Below are 22,784 nucleotides of genomic sequence, written 5' to 3'. Positions count from 1 at the left end.
TGATCTCGAGAGGTTTGAGTTTGCGTTGTATTCCGCTCGTACCATTTTGAAACTGATCAGACTGTCACATGATACTCATGCCACTCAAGACGGGAAGGAAGGACATGCTAGGCTCAGATGTTGATGCTAAACTTACTGCCTAGATGGAAATCCATGTCGTTGTGGCATCAAACCACATTGGCCGCAAATATATATGTGGGATTCTCGTCCCGGCCAAATTTTCGAACCTTGATAGAATATATATCCAATGGGCAAGCAGGGATATGTGTAGACAAAATATGATAAAGACCTAAGGATCATCGTTAACTTCTTTACGTAGTCCCTATGCCATGCAACATAGTTGTTGCTTGTTTTTATATGTTAGCTCACTAATAGTCTCGAGTGAATAGCAAGCATTAAACAATGATATGAGAAGTTTGGGCATGTTATATTGGTTTATTGACATTTCAAGTTCTCATGGCTTAGAAGTCGTTAAGGGGATAAGATGCAAGAAGTTTGTGTTATGATGTATCCTATTACCATGAAAAATGAAGTGGGTCTAGACGAGTTCACTAGATGAATTACAACATTTATACATTGGTATGACAAGTTAGGGTAATGCTTTTCTAGATTGGTTTCATTTCAACTTGCTTTGCACATCAACCATTCAGGGAATAATATTAATGCAAAAGTTTGAGTTATAAGGTATTCACTTAACATAGGAAATGAAGCGAGATGGACGATTTTCATAAGTGGATATAAAGAGTATAATAACTCAACAGTAAGAGAATACATCCTATTGATGTTTACTTTGGTCGAGTACATATTACTTGCAGTTTGTCGAGTGGCACATGTTTTTGTGAATGAGGCTTCTCTTACTGTGAGATTTAGTTTGAATGATTCCTCTAAGGTAGAGCCAAGCAAGCACTCTATGTTGTGACAAACTAAACATAGCCCTATGAACGTGAAGGACCATAGTAACAACATTGCCATCATGGAGGAGATTATATATTATGTCTATACTTCTTCACTATAATAAATTTATTATGAACATCGAATAATTTTCTGAATGGTTGGAGACAACATTTCTCTTAAGGATTCTCCTTAAAAGGAAGTAATTCTAACCCTTTTACACTAAAGCTAGACATGGTGTTATACCTTTATTCATGTGTTCATGGATTTCGATTCTTGATATAACGTTGTTTCCTCATGTCATGCAATAATTAGGGTGTTTGCTTTATACAACTCTATATTGCTATAAGTGCCTTTTTTCTTATGACACATTAGAATCGAATGCAACAATATTCTAGCACAATGTAAAGGATGTAAATTTGAAGTAATCCCTTGCATGAAGTAGAAATGAAGGCGTACATGTGTGGTGAGTTAAATGTCCTCTTATCTCCATCCTCCATTCGCAACACCTGCCATGATTCTTCTTGCTTTTGCAAATGTATTTTTCCTGAAACATTTTGTCGTCTTCCTACACCATGAACTAGTGCGATAGGCAAGAGGATATACAAAGCCTTGTGTAAAGAACACATTCTAAGCATAGGAAACTATGTGTTTATAGTTATGATACTAAAATTCTATTATAGTTCAAAGGAGTGGATGGAAACATAATTGAGCACTATTCAAGGGTTCCCTTATCTACAATACGTCGCATGAAAAATCTCAATATCTATTTTATCTCATTCTTCAAACCCAATGGTTTTTCATCAATGCATTTTTGAAATGCTACAAGATGCGTTAGTATTGATGATTCTCTTAGTAATTTAGCCTCCTCATTTCATCACATGCTATATCTATTCACAATTCCAATCACATCTTGAACCATTTGACCATTTGGGCCTGCTATACCAATCGCCTTATTTCAATACTTGATTGATAAGTTTACGACACAAAAGAGAAGATCCATACACAGACAATGAAAATCAATAGATGATCAACAAGTTTAATTATATATTCTCAAGTTCTCAATTTAATTGATTATGTTAAGATAATAGCTAAGATCATATAGAAAATCTTGAAATGAACAAAGAGAGAGGCATAGACATAACAAAGTTCTGCAATGTCAAATGATTTTAATATTTTGTTTGATATCCATATAGATTATGGTAAGACTCCACATAACACACATATTTAAGCAAAAGAAGGAAACGTTATTCATCTGATTGTGAAATCTTCAATTCTATTACCACCATAGTCATTATTATTGACGATGATTGCTCAAATGGCTCGAGTCAATGGATTGTACAATAGTTTGATTGCCATTATCCTAGTATTAGCACTCAATAAAATAATTTGAAGCTTATACAATTTACAAAACAAATGTTCTCGTTAAAACCCTAATCTATGTTTGTGTTTGGCCAAGCAATGAAACATTCATAGACTTGGCTCACCTAATATTATGAAGGACATGTTTTATTTTCAAGCTGGGATATTGAACCTAAAAGCTTAACCTAGGGAAGATATTTGGACATGGTTAATTCATCATAGCCATCGTAGTAGGGGCATTAATCTCTCCTTATCATGCTGATTCTCTATCCTATTTGCATTTGAGACTATCCATCAGTAGAGACAACAATCACACATAAAAGAATAAACATTTTGTTTCAGAATTACAGCCCCGAGAACAGCCTATGCTTTTCTTATATTTGTAACCGAATAGAATCCAGATGGGTACAAAGATTGACATATTTATCGAGAATGTTAAACAAATGCACATTTATTTATAAAGAATAATTTCATAAAATTTCCAATATAAAAAATACAGATGGGAAGTCATACATCTCGTAACATACATACATTATACTCACACACCTTTATAGATTGTTCATTGCAAGAAACATTTCAAGTTATAAACTCCAAAATGTCCCTCAATAGACAACTTTTCCTTTACCAGGTGGCATTGTATGAAAAATCAGAGCTTATTCATACTTCCGAATTGAGTCCGAAGCATTCTCCTCATGATCTTGTTGGAAGCAGTTCGAGGTAGGAGATCTGTAACTACTACCAACGCAACCTGTTGAATCAACCAGTATTGTAATTTGGTAGTTTGCTATGCTCATTCAACCTTCCAAATAAAAAAACAATGTAATATGGTATGCTTATTCAGTGCATACAAAAATAGGATTATCATATTGCTGAAACATAATGAGGTGTATAATGTATAGAAAAAATCCTCTGAAATACCCCTAAGTTTTTGTTATTTCCTCAAATGCATCTGATCAACCCTTGAAAGATAGAAAATGTGATGAATTGACCATATATTGCTCAAATATCACACATAATTTGAGTACTTGAGAGGAGGTTGGACAAAGAACATGTGGGTGGGAATAACAAAAAGTGAGGGGCATTTTGTAGTTTTTCCTAATATATACATACCTTGAAGAGAGGATTCAATTTTCGTTGAATGGCTGAATTGAAAATCCGCTTTAACTCTTCGTTAGTACCAGCATCAGAACCCGCCTTTAACACCACTACCATGACAAGCTGTTCAGGACCCCCACCTGCTTGAGGTACTCCTATGGCAGCAGTTTCCACAATGCTCGCATCGGCAGAATTGCATATTCTCTCTATCTCAATTGAGCTCACCTATATAAAATTTGAATGCTAAAACATCATAAGTAAACATATCCTAGAGATTCATAAATCATAATGGAATGAAAAATCTGAAATATTATCACATACTTTGATGCCTCCTAAATTCATTGTGTCATCCACACGGCCATGTGCTCGGTAAAATCCTCCAATAGTAAGCTCAAATTCATCTCCATGCCTTCTCAACCTCTGCAAACTTTTTAAGTGGCTTATTTACAACCTAACCAAAATACTAGATGAGAACCATAATCAGCCCAATCGAAACATTTGATTACCAATCCATTGACACATGGCATGCCATTGAAGTAAACATCGTAATGGTTTGCATTTAACAATGTTTTTGAGCCTCCAAAGAAGAGTGGATCAAGAGCAACCTCACCCACACCAGGTTCACCATCAGGCTGGCAAAAACACAAAAACCAACCTCTCTCTCTCTATATATATACACACACACACATATATAAATTATGTGTACCACTCACTCAAGGAGATTGGCTTCCCAATTTCCAATAATTTTTCAGATAGGCTAGACTTGAAACATTAACAATAAAGAGTTAGCACAACATACTATATCTTAAAAATACCCAACATGAAAGCCAAGCCCAATGAAGCGTGAATAAATTGCTCATATAGAGACATTGTGCACAAACTGTAAACATTCAGCCGTACATGCTGGATATTGAAGCCACAACTGGAAGTTTGGTATCAGGTTGGTGCCTAGAATTCTATGTTCATACCAATTTACATGAGCACACCATTACTTTAGGTGTCCTAGAGTGTTGCGTGGAGATTCATCTCAAGGTAACACTAAAATAAGAAGGGATTTCCAGAGTGTATTTCCATAAAAATACTTTGATATTCCTGCTAATTGTCAAATAACACACTTTCAAGATATGTAAAATCTTTTTGAGGTGAGAAGCTACTCTTGAATCTGGGGAGTAAGTGAACAGCCCATTATCTTGAGAGTGAACCAAACAAAATGATATGTAAAAATCTCTTGAATTCATGAATGATATCTTCTCTGGATCGAGAGTTGAGATTGGGATTCTGATTGAGATGATCATAATCATGATATACCATTAGCTTTGTGTAGTAGAGCCCCACAAATGATGGGTTTGGGATCTTTCTAAAATGAGAGTTCTTTTAAGACTCAACAGATTAGTAAGCTGAGTCACCTTAAAGAAGAAAACGAGATTCCTCCAAAAAGAAATAATTTCTAAAAGGTTCATCTTAAAGAAAAGAATGCAAACTAATGTGGAAACACGAAGATTTACAAACTAGAATAGGAAAAGAATACGAATAGAATTATTAGGAGGGACGGATTCGGTAGTTGTAACCGATCCGGATGGTTGCCTAAGAGCACCGATTGTAATCTGGCCGGATGCCTATAAAAGGATCCGATGTTTTGTAATGAAGTTACGAAGAATTAATATAGTCTTGCTTATGTTTATTGCTCTTGTCTTCGTCTGTGCTTAAGTGTAATTATCATACGCGTGTATTAACATCCTATCCCTACCACCCCTTTGGAGAAGTGTCGGATAGACACATGTGTTGTGGCTAGTCCAGCCAGACATACAACATGCAACAGCAAAAATGATGAATCTAGAAGGCCCTAGCACATTCAAGTAGAAGGAAACTATGATTATTTGGCAGTGGAAGGCATTCAACTGACCAAAGGATTCCCATTTGAATCAAGAAGAAACAACTTGCAACCCATTGCTGGTGTGCTAAATGTTGCAAGTGCTTGTGCCTGAAGCAATGATCCTGTGGCAAAAGCTCCACCAATTTCTGTGCCTCCACAGTACTCAATGACTGGCTTATAGTATGCTCTTCCCATCAGCCATAGGTAGTCATCTTCATTTGAAGCCTCTCCACTAGAGCTGAAGCACCTGATATGGCATGATTATCGACATACATTCATTAGATAACAAGAGCAAAAAGAGCCATATATTACTAGGGAACTGGATTGCCACAAGTTACAATACATACCGGATACTTGACCAGTCATAGTTGAAAACATCAATTGTGCGCCTCCACCCCTTGACTAGGCTAGGCACCAAGCCAAGCATTGTAACTCTTGCATCCTGGTCACCATCACAAGTAACGTTATGATTTCCAGATTATAATTCATCAAAGAAACCCTTAAAACATTTTGACAGACAATCACTCCAATACAATCTTGGGCTATATTTACGCCTCGAAAACCTTAAACGAAATGGTTTGCATGTTATCTATCCCTAACACAAACTATAAAAGAGAAACCAGACACAAGGGTTGGAGTATAACCGAGGATTTTAAAGATTTCTAACTTTCCAGCAAAAATGTAGTCATTTTTAAAATCATTGTATCCAAACACATTTGGGCATTCATATTTTAATAATTATAGTTACTAATTTTAATAATGGTTAAAGATTGAAAGCCAAGTGTTGGGCCAAACCTTAAAATTTTAAAAATAGCGAAGACAATGCAAAAATAAAACACAATACAAGTAATCTACCATAGTCCAAAACATTTCAAATGTGGGAAACCTATTTATGGAAAGAACCCACAGGCTTGTCAAAGCATTTCAAATAATTTATTTCCTTTTTTAAAAGAAAAGGATGCAACATATATTACGATACAGAAGAGGTTCACCAAAACCCATGGCTGCACAAGTGCCTCATACCATGCAGTGATATTAAAGCTTGCGGCCAAAAGGGTGCAATAACTTTACTTTAAGACAACATTTTCTACAATTAACACGACCTCCTCGGTATTTAACACATTTAATCCAAGAATATTGTACCTGTACAAATTTGACAAATCCAGATCCAAGGGGAGATCCATTGTATAAAGCTATGCTAGCATTATTGAAGAATGCAGCATAGATGAGCCATGGTCCCATCATCCATCCCAGATTAGTTGGCCATGCTACCACATCACCATCTCTGATATCATGATGGGCCCAAGCATCGGCAGCTGCCTTTAATGGAGTCAAATGAGTCCATGGAATTGCTTTCGGTTCCCCTACATAGTCAAGCATGCAAACATTAAAGAAATCTCAAAATGAAATGCCTTTATTATTAATTTTCTTGAGATGAACACCAACCTGTAGTTCCAGATGAAAAAAGAATATTGGAAAATGAATCTACAGGTAAAGGCACAGCTTCGTAATTTTCTACGCTGATATTCAGAAAACCACCAAATTAATAAGATGTGTATTTGCATTGCATAATTGATTGAATCAATCAAAATAGAAAATCTGAATTTTTTCAGTATCAGATGTCAATATGTTTGTGACATAATCGGGATTTAATTTTGTAATTTTATTGGACACCATAAAAAAGATCCATTCACCACTTTACGTCTCTTCTCTGGAACTGTGTAACCTTCATTCTGTTTCCATTGCCCCAATTTTCAATTCCTTAACACTTCCAACTCAAAAGGATTCAAGTCTATGTGTTATCATTTAAAAGACTTCCAATCACAATCAGTTGATGTAAGGACTACCTAATTATCATGTAGCCAAGCTTACAATCAAAGCAACAAGACATTATATACACATTATGAGAGCATCACAACCTATGGGTTCAAATGCTAATAAAGGAAAGAGTTCTAAGATGCACATAATGTATTAGATTCACACTCAAATATTGGGGATACAATGTGCATAGTTTAATCAATCTGCACCATCATGATTGGAAAATAGAAGTCTTTAAAATTAAAATCCACAGGGCCCCCAATGTCTTCTTTCTTCTATTGTGTTCACTACTGTTCTTTTAATACTTCTCCTAGGGTATTTTCTTTTCAACAAGACCAAGTTCAGCAATTGAATATTCAAAAGCAACAAAGAGAACTAAATGTGACAAAATATAGGCATTTTTATTTGTTTAATACATATCTTTCTTTATTTCCTTCAAAATGTGAATTCTGAGTTCCATGCAGCAAAATTTACCTGCTTGTGCTCTCAGCATTAGCCAAAAAACCATTCCAAGAAATATCTCCTTCCCGTAAAGTCACTGCCAATGTTGTTCCATCAACTGGAAGAACAATTGCTGTAGGTGCTTCACATTCGACCAATCTCCTGCAAGCATAAGATGACATAGTAAGAAGCAGATTTCTGACAACCTGACGACATTGTCATCGCATTGTTTGATTATAAAATGTTTGATATTTGCAAATCTGGAACCTATCATGCATTCATGTTTGTAATGCATAAAATTTTAATTTAGTATGCTAATGTGCTGCCATCCTAACTTTGCCAACACTCAAGAATATAAAACCTTTGCCAATCCTTCAAATTTTGTAATATTTAAGGCAAAAATGATCGAAGATGACTTTTCTTTGTACATACATGTACAATGGAAGTGTTTTTGAGCCTCGCACAATTACATCCTGCAAAATTAATAGTTTCAGAACATCAGTTTTTTAAGCCATCAAGCTCCAGGTCAATAAATTTAGTTTTCATTTTATACAGAAATTAAGCATGTGATTCTGCACGAGTGAACAAAAACAATAGCCCTGTTTTGGGGGACTACAGAATGATCATTGAAGTGGATTCAATTTTACGTGCTATGGCTGGATCTGACATTCTGTAGTCTTTAACAGGAGAGAAGTTTCTTCACATCCCAGATTTTACCTGTTTTCTATTTCAGGGTCCAAATGAAGAACATGATAATGAAGAATATCTATTTATATGAAAATAAGATTTGTACTTGGTCAATTGGCTTACAAGGGCCAAAGGCATCTATATGAAGAAATAAAAAGAAACATTGTTTTATACTACAGTGAATAATTATATAAAGCTGGTATGAATTAAAGCACTTTGGTTTTGACTAGAAGAACTCTTGCAAATTATAAAACACTCACTTTCCCTTCTCAAAAAAATTAATAAACATTGAGTGTAATATTTTCTGTGAGATGAGAAACATTTATAGCATTTTAAATATCAGCAAAACTCTGTACATGTAAAAGTAAATATTTCCTTTAAAGAACATAGCATTAGGCAACTGCTTTCTGGGATATTTAAAAGTTCAAAAGAAATTCACATTAGAAGCCTACACCTTGGGTTAGAGCTATTGTATCTATTTATTTTGAATTAAAATACTTTTGCTGAATTTGGTTAGTTTCTTTGTAATCAGCAATTTTTTATTAGAGTCATTAAATATTTTTGCTTTAGCTGCAGTTGGTGATTTTCTATGTAATCAGAATTGTTGTAATTTTATCTTTTGATATATTTATTTTCCTTGATCATTTTATTTATTTATTTATTCTTTTGATATATTTCACATTACTTTTCATTATCACCTGTTGATGTAATATTACTTTCCTAATTTGAAGTCAAGGATCACTTCACCTGAATCCAAAGCAAGAATCCAACAAACAATATCCTTATCATATAGATTGAGAAAAGAAGTTCTCTTGGTGATTTATAGTGAGCTTTGATCAATTTTCCAATCAAATGCATCTGTATCCTTTCAAGTAAGGATTTACCATATCAGCGATAAGCAAAGATTCCCAGTAAGGTAATATAATTTATGAAGTGGTGACAGTTCCATATGTTGGTTTCTCAGCTATAACCTTGATAACTTTTATATGATCATTTCGTTTTGTTCAGTGTAGATATCATACGGCATGTGTAGGGGAGGATAATAGAATGGATTACTGTGTAAATAAAAGTGAGAAAAAGTCAAACACTGTATCAATTAAATAAATAAATAATGTAATCTTCATAATATTGGAGCTTGTATAATCTAATCACAAAGCATAGGTAACATTCAAGCAACCTACGGAAATTGTACCATTGATTAGAGTAATTTGTTAATTCATAGCAGTGAGGTGAGGTCAATGAACTTTCACGTGTATGCATACCATGTCGGGTAATTTTGAGACAATCAGTCACTTTGGGAATTTAGAAGTTGGAAAAGCCTCAACGACATCTTATAACTTAATCAACCAGGAAGTCCAGTGCCATTCCATATATTCTAAGTCACAGTCAACTTAGTGCCAACCCTTATTTCACTTATTGTAGATAAACTTTCTTCACTTGGGCAGAATTCAATTACTGCATCTAATAACATATGTACTAGTTCTTCTCAATATAATCTACAAAAAACTATCAATAATAACTGGCATGTATCATATACCAAATTGTTTTTACATATCCTAAAAGTTTGTGCTCCATGAGTTCATGTGAAAACATACCTGAGTGAAGATCCCCTTGGCCTTTGAAATAATGAGACGGGTTTTAATCTCAGAAGCTGCAAAGCTGTCAGCTATTGACACTACAACACGCCCGGAAAGTACTATTCCAAGATAAATGATAACTGCCCAGATAGTCATAGGCATATTTACAGCGATGGCATCTCCTTTCGAGAAACCATGGACATCCAATGCAGTGGCTACCTGGCTACATGGTATGAAAACATAATGAGATAAATTAGCACATTCTAGTATTTTTCTTTTAAGAAAACAGATGCTTTAATTATTTTTAGAATTAAATCTGTTGTCAAACAGTGAATCATGGTTAACAAATAGATTAAGGCCAATAATTTCACATACCTCTCAGAAACAAAATATCTATCACTATCTTAGTGAAAGGAAGGAAGAGAGATAAAGCTGCAGCTAGCAACTACTTGAATTGAGAAAGAGCACTAAAATAGTTACAAGATAGAAAGAGAAACTACAAATATGGCAGGAAAAAGAGCCTCTAATTCCATGTCACAAAATTGGAAAAACTAAAACTACCAAAGACAACACAGGTTAATTCAGACAGAAATACAAAACCATAAAATTACCTCACTTTTGCTCTGAGCTTCCCAAATGAAAGAGATTTTAATGGTTCATCATCCATTCCTTCATCCCTCCATAGAAGAGCAATGTCTTCGTCTCTTCGCCCTTTGTGTGATCGCAGACAGCTTTCTGCAGCATTGAGGCATGCTCCTGGCAACCATCTTCCTCCAGGACAGTCTTCAAGATTATCAGTGTCCAAAATGCACTCAGGTTCAGTATGAAATTTAACATCTAGTTCATCCATTATGACCTTCCAATAGAGCTGAAATATAACAAATAAACTATTATGACCTTCGAACTGAGTTTAATTATAATAGATGTAATTAGTTCTGCATGAAATTTTCAGGTCGAGTTCATCCACTATGACCTTTCAATGGAGTTTATGATAGTAAATCAACTGTTCGAATTTCGAATAGAGCTGAAATATAATAAATTAACTAGTGTGACGTTTCAATCGAGCTGAAATATAATAAACAAACTATCATGACCTTCTAATCTAGCTGAAATATATCAAATAAGCTATAATGGCCACCCAATAGAGCTGATATATAGTAAATGAACTATTATAACCTTCTAAATGTAGATGAAACTATCCTGAACTTCTAATCGAGCTAATATATATTAAATAGGCTGTTATGACCTTCCAATAGAGCAGAAATATAGTAAGTAAACTATTATGACCTTCCAAATAGAAATGAATAAACTATTCTGAACTTCAATTAGAGCTGAAATATAGAATATATGAGTTATTATGACCTTATCAATCAAGCTAAAATATATAATAATCGAGTAATTATGACCTTAACAGTAGAGCTAAAATATATTATGACCTTCCCAATAGAGCCGAAATATAATAAACGAACTGTCATGACCTTCCCAATAGAGATCAAATATCATAAATGAACTATTATGACCATACAATTGAACTGATATATAATAGTGCAATGCCATGTGTGAGAAGTGAATCTTATCTAAAGTATGCATTCTAGACAAGAACACAGCATATACCTTTGAGTTTTCAACTGAGAACTTCTGCAGGTTATTGAAACTGGAAATAGGATCTTTATATGAAGATCCAAGAAGCTCCTTCCCCATTCTTTCCAGAAGCTGTCCTACATTTGTAAACCTTGCTATCTCCCTTCAGAAAAAGAAGTTCATGTGAGAAATTAGTCATGAACCAGAAATACAAGAAGTCGGCATAAATGACAATATGCTGCTAGCCAGGAATCACTTGCATTGCGCATATGCAGATAATACTCGCATGCATATACCTTCATAAGACCAAACCAAGAGTTTGAACTTACATATGCAGGGAGCCCAAAATATATGCATATTTTCATTACTCTGTACACACCCAAAACTATTCAATTGAAAAGAATCTCCATAGGAAGAATCAAATATTGACAGCTGAGAAATTTGATGAATATCAAATAAAGAAAAGTAAATTTTCAAGAAGCAATAAATTAAAAATTACATTAATATAAGCAAATAGAAAAATGATTTCAAATTCTATGCAGGGAGCCCAAAAAATATATGCATATTCTAATTACTCTGTACACTCCCAAAACTATTGAATTGAAAAGAATCTCCATAGGAAGAATCAAATATTGACAGCTGAAAAAATTGAATATAAGCAAATAGAAAAATATTTTCAAATTCACAAACAAGGATTCATGAAAGATACAATTTCGAGTAATCCAGCAGAAATAGTTCAGAGAAATAGAAAGCTGCCACTGAAATAAATAGGTTGGGGGCCACCTGAATAAACTACACTTTGGAAAAGCTTTCCTTTAAAAAATTTAGTCTAATATTATTATTACTTTCCCCAAAACAGCCAATGGCACTGAAAGTTTCAGCTCTCTCAAGTATTATAACTCTTTCTCAATAATGCTTATATTCAGGGTTTCAGCCAGTTGGATTGACAGCCTTTTCTTCCATTTAAGTATAACATGAGGATTGTCTCCAAAATGCTTATAGATCGCTTTAATAAGTTCATTGGAAGCATGGAAATGCAGAAAAAAATGAAGCTGAGGTGCTTATAAACATAGAAATGAAAGAAGGAAGAATTCAATAAAATTAAATTTTGGGGGTATACAAGAGAGAAAGGAAGCAAAGACGGGATTGACAAGAGATTATCTCATCATGAAGATGGATATACAGCATACTTAAGTTTTGTTATAGATTTTGACACATAAGAGCTCCTCTAAGATCCTTTAACCTCGTATCAAAACTTTTAAGATTCTTTACAGTAAACAAGGAAGGAATTGGAGAGAGATTAAAACAATGTACACAACAAAGTCGAGAAGATTTTACCAAGAAACTTTAACTTCATTGCAGACATTGCAATTCAAATGGAACAGATCGACAAGAGTTGCAATGTATCCTACTAAAAAATCACATAGATGTCAACGTGAAACTTAACTTCGTCGCAAACAAAGAACTGAAATGCAACAAGGAAGAGACTGAGGAGAGATGCTACAAATTCACATAGTTTACACCAAGAAACTTTAATTTTATTGCAAACAAAGAACATAAATGAAACAAAATAATGAAGAGTATTGTCACATATGTTACCAATTTATATAGATTCTAACAATAAACTTATAAGGATAAAGATTTAGGTGCTTATGCTTACAAGACTGAAATGGAAACAGAATGGTGAAGAGTATTGTTACATATGTTACCAATTTATATAGATTCTAACAAGAAACTTACAAAGATAAAGATTTAGGTGCTTATGCTTACAAGACTGAAATAGAAACAGAATAGTGAAGACTATTGTCACATGTGTAACCAATTTATATAGATTCTAACAAGAAACTTACTAGGATAAAGATTTAGGTGCTTATGCTTACAAGACTGAAATGGAATAAGGAGATTATGATGTTCACATAGATTCACATAAATGCTCATCAATTAAGTGCTCATCTTAAAAACTTTAATCTGATCACAAACATTCCAATACAATAATACAAAGTTTCAAATACATTTCCGTCACTGAAATTCCTTAATAAACAGTCCCAGGAGAGGCTTCCATGCATGCAACAAATGCACGTAAAATTTCAGCAAGAAACTTTAAGTAAAGATTTGCAGTGCGACAACATACATCTTAGGTGATTCAAGAGACAAACTCAAACAATGACGGGAGATTAAAACGTGTATTATAATTTCCAATGGGTGATTGGATTTCACCGAGGCACTTCCTATTACTCAATGAAAAACATGAAATCGCAACAAAATTCACATGAACTTTCTTGAGGAACTTCAACTAGTTAATGGTAAGCAAAGACAGAACTCAGAAACAGATGGAAACATTCACAAAGATTTCACGGGGAAGTTGTCATAGTTGTAGAATACTTAGCATCCAATACATGCAGAATACGTATGCCTAGTATTCTATCATTTTTTTAAATATTTGGAATACGTTTACTATAGATAAAATATGTGAAATATGTTAGATACATAGAATACAGGTAGAATATGTTAAATGCTTCTTTTTATAAACAAAAATTTTAGCTTTTTGGAAACGGTAAATACTTAGAATATGTCAAAAATTAGAACATCTAGAATACATGAAATATTTTTAAATGGCAGTTCTAAAATATAGAATACCTCAGAGTATTCTAAAACGTATTCAAAACATAAAATAGGCATTTTTTAATAACTAAAGAAACTGCAAACAATGGCAAAAATACAATCGAACACAGTTTAAGATACAGGTGCCGTATCATTATAGGAATTCACAATATATGTTGAAATGTATGCTACGAAATTCACCATAATTTCACCCCACGGCATTGACCACATCAATGAAATTGCAACTACAAAAAATGTGAATATTTACGCACACTTACAAAGATGGCATCCATGCAGGAGGAGGACCGAGGCTTTTATTATCCCATCTTCTGTAATTGGAGTAGTAGAGAAGATGGTGGAGAAGGAATGGATGAGAAGGCAGAAGGATCTCTGAGCAGATCAATTTCCATGTATGCGAAGGAGAATCGCAGGTCTGAGCAAGGATTCCCTGGATTTTCTCGTGGATCTGAGCGGCAAGGGACTGGGGGATCCCGGTGAGCAGAAGATCTTCTACGGAGAGGGAGTCGATGGACGCCATCGCGGAGGAACGGGCGAGATACGGGCCAGGAGTTCAGGAAACGGGGGAAACGGGGGAAACGCTGCAGGCAAGGAAACGCGAGCTATAAACGAAACGGTCATGAAAGGGGGCGGGAAGAGAGAGAGAGAGAGAGATAAAGAAAGATATATGTACTAACATCTTCTAAGACCAAATTTGGCCCATGAGACAATTGGTTTACAAAATAAAAAAGAAAATAAAAGGGGAAAAGTGCATTTGTCGTGGTTGTCTTGGTGGGGCATCCATATTATATTTTATTTTATTTTTCCAAAAAAACATCCATATTGAATTTTATACGAGCAAGAGCATCTAGTGGCTCGTCAATTTATTTCCATTCGATTTATGTTTTGAGGGTGTACAACCTTAGATAGATATGGTTGCATACTTTATAGAGATGATAGGAATTAAGCTCGGAAACATGAGACGGTTGAAGCTAATCGGTGGAATATCATTAATTCTGTAAGGAATGTCGAATGTGCAGGTTCTCTGATAGTTAATCATTTTGCTCGCATCTTGACAAAGTATGTTGGGTTTTGTAGAATGGCATCCTCCACAAGAAAGGGGATGTGCCAATTCATTACAAAATGAAGGTTTTGGTGACATCAAGGTTATTGAGGTGGGAAGGTAAACGAATTCTTAACCTTTGATGGTTAGATTGGGTTTGGTAACAATCAAGGATGCTAAGTTGATGTCACAAGGAAGATTGATGGCCTTTCGAACAACAAGATCAACATTTCGTATTCCAAAAGGTTATACCTTTATTTGGGATAAGTTGCAAGAATTACTATCTTTGTATGAGAAAATTCCTAATTTAGATGGGGGATCTCAAGAGCTTGATTGGACATTTGTTGGAAATAGGAGATTGACTATGATCACAGATTCACAACAAATGATGCTTATCACAAGTTGATTGACAAACATTAAGTGGATAGAATAAAGGGTTATAAAGGTATGGGGTTTTCATAAGCGCGTTACTTGGTGGTTTCATGTGATCAAGACAAGTTGGTGTTCTCAATTGATGGTACGAGCTAAGGTATTCATTCCTTTGGAGAGTTATGGTTGGAGCTTTACCATTGGGGGATGCATTAAAAAAATAAAACATTACTTGAGGAACATGTTTCTTTTGTTTGATAGAATTGGAACATAGTAAGCATCTATTTCTTTCATGTTCGATTACTAAGATTGTTTGGAAGTGTATCGATTTAGTGTGGATCTCTCTAACTAGAGTAAGCCTATCTTCCTTCAGTTGAGTTTTTGCACATATGGAGAACAATGAACCAATGCCTCATTTCCAAATTATTTTTAAGTTCTTGAGGTATTGGGGGTTGTAGTTCAATTGGATATATGTTGAACGCCTTCACTTTTGAATCACAAGTTGGGGTGAGAAAAAACGTTGTAAAGTTAAAAGGACTTCTTTTGTGGCAATTGACAATGCTAGAGAAGTCACGAAATCTCAACCATGAAAAGAGAGGAATTCTGCTAGGTCACATATCATCATATTCGCCATTTGAATTAGTGTGTAAGGTGGCATTGAGTTTGCAATTGTAGTAGTATCTAGCTCTTGATAAGGGTTCTCTACTTTGTCGTAAGTTAGTGACGATAGTGTTTTCTTTCTTTCATAATCAAAGCCATTATTTACGATAGATAGATAGATTCTATTATCGTCTTCCGAGGTCAAGTATGACCTATGAGAACAAAATTATTACATTTCACATTATACATATGAAAGTGAGTAGCAATTCTCAATGTTCAAGAACTTTACCAATGAATGTTGTAGTTGAGAGTGCACGTTGTGGTTGTGAGAGAAATTTGTGCAAGGATTGGGCTTGGCTAAAGATGTGTGGAAAGCATGGTTGAATATGATCAAAGCCAATGCATTGTATCAAAGTGTGATACTCAGACTCTCGAACTTGTTTGGACAAAGTGTGCATAGTCGACCACTCTCATCACTTGCGACCCAAAGCCTCGTCTCACATCGCAATGCATGTGAGCTAAGTCGCATGGAAGCAATGGTTTGAATGGCAAATAATGAGATGGGCTCTGACATATATCGATGTGTACGGTTTCCCCGTTCCATGAATATGGTTTTGTAGTTAGGTACAACATGTGTAATATAATGTATGAAGCGTGATCCTCCACATTTGTCCCGTGTCATGATACATTGGTGTTGCAAAAAGGCCTCATTTACAAACGAATCTAGTCATGCATCATGAAGCAAGTGTGTTGCATCCCATCAACCAAACCATTTTTCCATATCTTACATTCAAGCGGTACACAATATTTTGCTTTTTATGTGCCTTTTGGATCTTTTTGCTTGCTTCCCATGCAATTATAGGAAGTTGATGTGAGGGACTTTTTTGAACCTTGAGCACATATTCAACAATCCTTTCTATGGCCATGATCTCAATGGGAAGTGATCCCATAGAGAGAGAGAGAGAGAGAGAGAGAGAGAGAGAGAGAGAGAGATGTTTAAAAATGTGTCTTAGCATTAAAAATTGAGTGTTCCGTCTATCGTTAGAGAAATATTTAAAAGATATTCTAGCTCATTCGGGGAATATTACCATATAATATCATTAGGGCCCACATATATCCAAGATTATAAAGTTGACTCATTCTAGCTCTCCCTATAAGTACATATTTGGGTTTAGCCTTCTTTGCCTTCTCTTTGTATGTTGTAAGAAAAGTCATATTAACAATATTTCAAGTCATAAGATATGGTGAAGTGTGATGGAAAGAGTTGATTGTGCACTATATTTGCATGTTTCAATATGTTTGAGTCATGTTGTGATGTAAAGGGACATAGAAGGACGTGTTTTGATGAATACTATATTTATAAGGACATTAAGGTGGAAGGGCATCTTATGATGGCAACTTGGTGCTAGAAACATGTTGTAGAAGCGTTGTCATCATAAAGTAACTTAGCATCTATTGGACACATGTTTAAAAGGTGATACACAAATTTCAAATTCATGTCAATAAAATAGCTCACCAAGTGCTTTTTGATGTCTCTAAGCTTCATAAAAACTATTTGTGAACTAGGTAATGCATTGTTGATATGGTCAAATGTTATTAGATGAAAGTTTCAAATGACTTGGGTGGGAAAACACAAATAGATGCGAGCAATGAAGGTCAAGACACAAAAAATTATTTTTACTTTTGCATGGCTGGTATCGCCTTAGGCTGAAATCACATCGATGTTTGATGGCAATAAGGGGTAGATTACTCGACTTATAAATTGCAATATATGCTATGATAATGATTGAAGTAATTAAACTTATTTATGTCCTCGTATGTTTACTTAGCTCCTCAATGTTCAATTGTCAATATAACTTTCACAAATAGAAATGGGCCCTGGGGTACAAATATCTAATTGTATGGCTTTGAGTACGAGAATCAATAAGATAAAATAGACGTTAAGTTGAAGTTAATTATAAAGAGAGAAATTAAGACATAGGGAGAGATATGGGTAACTAGAAGAAGTGACATTTCATTATTAAAGTAAGAGGCATGTGTCAATTCTTAGTTTCAACCACACACTAAACGCGCTTCTTTTTGAGACATCTAATTGTCATACTTATTATGATGACTTTCATTCAACTAATAGTACCATTTGCATGAATGCAACTTCATTTATTTCATTACTTTACAAATGCTTTATAATTTATCCATGCACCTATTTTCTTCTATTATTGCATGATTATAAGCTTCTGAATATAGAATTTTAGGTGATATTGGTCTTAATATTTATAATCTATTGACAAAATACTGGTCATATGTATTTCGAATGAGAGATTTAGTGTTTGTTTAATAAATAAACATTGATGTATTCTGCATAGTTTTGAGACTCTTCCCATCATAATTAGATGGAGCAAACCTATTTTATCTTTATATTTGTCCACATCGTTGTATTCCACTCCTCGTCGGCGCCTTCCTTCTCTCCGGTCTCATGTCGGCACACGGGCTCGACCACCGGAGTCTCCGGATTCCGCGTGGAGGGCTCTTCTCCGCTCCCGACCTTGTCCTCGGTCGGCAATTCTCCGCAAGTCGAGAGGGCATTATGTTCCACACCCTCTCCCGTGGTACCGGTCTTCCACCATCGCGTGGGGCAAGTTCGTCTCCTTGGTCTCGGCTTGCGGCCTTGATCTTTCCTCTTCCTCGAGCATCACCTCGAGAGCTGCGTACGTCTCTGCAATCCTGGCCCCAACGCCGACCCTTGCCGACTCTCTTTGCCGTTCGGCCTCTTCCCGCTGTGATGGCACGCTGTCGCGCGCCTTCCTCTTAGCCTTCTCGGCTCGCTCGTCATCTAGCCGTTGGCACACCCTTCCGACCTTCGACCAGTCCTTGGTGAGGCCATTCGCTCCGTCCTCGTCTTCGAGCTCAATCCCGATGGCCTCCCGTTCCGCTCGATCGATTGACCTGACGAACAATAGGACTTTGTCCGCCCCCACCAAACCTTGTTCCCACTCTGGGAGCCGAGCAAGCCGCCGCTTGTACTCTCGGAACGCCTTCATTGCGCCTTGGTGGGTCTTCGCCGACGATATCCATTGGTCGAAGTCACGCCTTCCCCAGCCTTTCGGCCGCCCTCCGTATGCCTTCAGGAGTGCCTGTCATGATATGGCAAGACCTGAACCCATGACCTTAGGTTATATGGGTCGAGCTCTTGACCATTAGATAATCTATTGTAATACGTAGGATATTATTTTCATTTACATTTTATTATAGGAAATTAATGTATATTCCAAATTTCTCTAGAACATTCTAGAAGCTTTAGGATTACTCCTGAAAACACTATAAAAGAGGGCACTAGGCATTATGTTGAACCAAATTGGTTCAACGCTAGTCTTAAGCCTTTTAGCCACCATTGTATATTCTCTTCACATAATACATATCTTTCTTATCATCACTCTCTCCCTCTCTCGATTTCTCTCTTTCTCTCCCTCTCGCTCACTTCTTCCTTCTCTCAAAGAAGTTCTACACCTCTCATAGTACTAATCCTTCGTTTAGTACTAATTCCTTCTCTGTCTTAGTACTGTTCCTGACAGTTTGAACCAAATTTCCTACCTTTTGTCTCTCTCATTTCCTACTAATCTCTTATTCCTCTTTTCTTTCATCCCATGGCCACTGTTAGCGCTGAAGAATATCAATCTGTTTTCTCGGAATTTCAATGCTTGAAAGAGAAGTTCCATGCTTTGGAACAAGAAAACCAACGGTTGCTGGGGGATCTTCAGCAAATCTCCTTAGAAAAGCAGCAAACGCAACAACAACATGGGGAACTTGCGTTACGCGTGCAACAACTCGAAGCAACCATCGTAGCGATGCAACAACAAGGGCTCGGAACACAAGGGATTTATAAAGAACCCAAGATTGGCCTTCCCACGAAGTTCGATGGAACACGATTGCAGTTTAGAGGGTTCCTTAACCAGGTACGATTAGTTATTCAAATGCATCCTTCCCGATATCCCACCGATGCATCACGAGTGGGTTTAGTAGGCACTTTGTTAAGTGGTTCAGCATTGGCATGGTTCGCTCCACTATTAGAAAAGGAATCTCTGTTACTCAACAATTTTGAAGAGTTTCTAGGTGCGTTTAAAGCATGTTTCGGAGATACTGACAGCATCAGGACCGCAATAAACAAAATTCGGTGATTACGCCAAGGTGATCGTCCAGCCTCCGCATACGCTGCAGATTTTCGCCTACTCGCCGCCGATATCCCTTGGGATGATCAAGCGTTGATGGAGCAATTCCGTTATGGTTTATGCAACAACATCAAGGATTAATCTTGACCTTCCCCGAAGAGCCAAAGTCCTTAACAGAAGCAATCACTCGCGCGGTGAGATGTGACAACCACCTCTTTGAGCGACGTTCGGAATGACAGCTACAGATGCCGAGGGCAAGATCAGAGCCCACCTACACTTCAGTGGTAGCAAGACCTTTTCCGAGGGAGTCATATAATGCGCCTCCAGCGAATACTCCGACTCCGATGGAGATTGACACTACACGTCGTCGAGGGTCATTATCCGAAGAAGAAAAGCAGCGACACCGTACAAATCGACTATGTCTTTACTGCGGTGGACCAGGACATATTGCAATAAATTGCCCCCACAGGCCAAGAAGACAGGTAAACCAAATAGTTGCTAGTTCTAATTGTACTAAACCCGAGCTTATTTCAGTAGGGATATCTGATAGTCCTAATAGTACTAATAGCCCAGATCTAGCGATCAGATTTGATGTCCTTAGTCAGGTAGAAGAAGAGTTAAACGACTAAGTCCAGCCAAAATAGGAGCCGTTTGGTTGGACAGCCCTAGATCTGTGCAACCCATTAGCGGTTCCATTCCCTCTAAGCAAGTTAGTGATGTGTTCGTAGCCCAAGTAATAGTTAGTACTAAAAGTACCCCTCCAGTACATGTCCTAGCACTCCTAGATTCCGGAGCTAACTCTTGCTTTATGGATAAGAAATTTGCTCAAGCTCATAAGATATCCCTAAGAAAACTCCAGTGTCCAACCTCTATAGTAGTCATTGATGGATGTCCCATTGCTTCCCAAAATATAATAGAAGAGTCAGAGCCCATTAATATTGTCCTAGATAACTTAGCATGTGTAGTATCATTTAATATTATTAGTATCCCAGAACATCCTATAGTTTTAGGATTACCGTGGTTCGAGTTACATAACCCAGACATAGATTGGAGAACAAGAGAAATCCGGTGTCGACAAACCCAAGGATCAACTCAGAAGATGGCAACCATTTCGCTACGTCAGTTGCGTAAAGAAGGGCGCAAGGAGGAAATGTTCCTCTTTGCAATATCAGTAAACCCTCCAGCACCACTAAAGAAGAATCCACCGTTCAACTTCCCGAGAAGTATCGTCATTACGCTGATGTGTTCGATAAAGTACAAGCCAACACACTTCCTCATCATCGACCGTATGATTGCCCCATCGATTTACAACCGGGAAAAGAGCCGCCATGGGGACCGATCTACAATTTGTCACCAACCGAGCTGGAAGTCCTTCGGGCCTATATAGAGGAGAATTTGGAAAATGGTTTCATTCGGCATTCAAAATCTCTAGCCGGCGCGCCCATTTTCTTCGTTAAGAAAAAGGATGGATCGCTTTGTCTTGTTGTAGATTACCGTGGCTTGAATAAGGTTACAATTAGGAATAAGTATGCTCTTCCCCTTATCTCAAGTCTTTTAGAATGGATCAATGGTGCTAGGTTCTTCACGAAGATCGACTTACAAGGAGCATATAACCTCGTACGGATCCGACCAGGAGACGAATGGAAGACCGCGTTTCGCACCAGATATGGGCACTTCGAGTATACGGTCATGCCGTTCGGCCTCACTAATGCGCTGACAGTCTTCCAACACATGGCTAATGATATATTCCGAGATCTATTGGATGATTGTTTGATCATCTATTTGGATGATCTACTGGTTTATTCAAAGACCCAAGAAGAACACGATTCTCATGTACTATTAGTACTAAAACGACTTCGAGAACATGGTTTGTATGCAAAGCTGGAAAAATGTAGTTTCAGGTGCAACCAAGTGGAATTTCTCGGCTACATCATTTCGTCAGAAGGCATCTCCATGGACCCAGCTAAGGTCAAAACGGTGGTAGAATGGCAGACTCCGCTCCGCGTTCGGTGCGGGATGTGCAATGCTTCCTAGGCTTTGCCAATTTTTATTGGAAGTTCATACAAGATTACTCAAAGATCATTCTACCTCTCACACAACTTACCAGAAAGGGACAACCGTTCATCTGGTCTGAAGAAACGGACATGGCTTTCAAGAGTCTTAAAAAGGCATTTACATCGGCTCCAATTCTAGCTCATGTCGATCCGGAAAAACCATTCATTATCGAAGCTGATGCATCGGATTTTGCATTGGGGAGCATTCTGTCACAACAGGGCAATGATGAGAAGCTACATCCTGTGGCTTTTCACTCACGCAAGTTTGACGCCGCCGAAATCAACTACAAAATTCATGATAAGGAGCTATTGGCAATAGTGGATTCTTTTATGCAATGGAGGCATTTTCTGGAGGGATCCTCTCATCCAGTCACCGTATTTAGTGACCACAAGAATCTTGCCTACTTTCAGGATGCTTGTGTGTTGAATCGACATCAAGCTCAGTGGTCCCACTTCCTCACGCGTTTCGACTTCAAAATTACATATCGTCCGGGGAAGCACCAAGGGAAGGCAGATGCATTATCACAACGTTCGTATCTAGCACCCCGTCCCGGCGAGCCAACTTTTGATAACCAAAAACAAGTCATCTTGGGACCGACACGACTACAAGCA

At 36.8% G+C, this 22,784-nt stretch overlaps 1 protein-coding gene across 2 annotated transcripts; it reads right to left on the bottom strand.

Moving 5' to 3' along the window:
* Nucleotides 1-2,688: 2,688 nt before the first annotated feature.
* On the bottom strand, nt 2,689-14,591 carry AAE17 (acyl-activating enzyme 17). Of its 2 annotated transcripts, XM_087320778.1 has the most exons (14): nt 14,205-14,586; nt 11,359-11,488; nt 10,356-10,612; nt 9,763-9,967; nt 7,913-7,953; nt 7,514-7,642; nt 6,668-6,741; nt 6,365-6,585; nt 5,569-5,663; nt 5,252-5,468; nt 3,855-3,980; nt 3,670-3,768; nt 3,364-3,573; nt 2,689-3,001 (listed from the first exon to the last, which is right to left on the bottom strand). In XM_087320778.1, the coding sequence occupies exons 1-14, from the start codon at nt 14,462-14,464 to the stop codon at nt 2,900-2,902; spliced, it is 2,166 nt and encodes a 721-aa protein (XP_087176904.1). In that variant the 5' UTR covers nt 14,465-14,586; the 3' UTR covers nt 2,689-2,899. The 2 variants fall into 2 exon arrangements, 1 of the variants encoding a protein (XP_087176904.1); XR_015529905.1 differs by lacking the exon at nt 2,689-3,001 and having other exon boundaries at nt 3,432-3,573; nt 3,670-3,775; nt 14,205-14,591.
* Nucleotides 14,592-22,784: the final 8,193 nt, after the last annotated feature.

The sequence above is a fragment of the Azolla caroliniana genome, unplaced genomic scaffold, assembly GCF_043228905.1.
Source record: "Azolla caroliniana isolate FFs.n. ecotype wild unplaced genomic scaffold, voAzoCaro1.0.p SCAF_6, whole genome shotgun sequence".
Classification (NCBI taxonomy): domain Eukaryota; kingdom Viridiplantae; phylum Streptophyta; class Polypodiopsida; order Salviniales; family Salviniaceae; genus Azolla; species Azolla caroliniana.
Note: the sequence above shows the minus strand (reverse complement) of the source record. Positions and strands in the feature narration are given on the sequence as shown.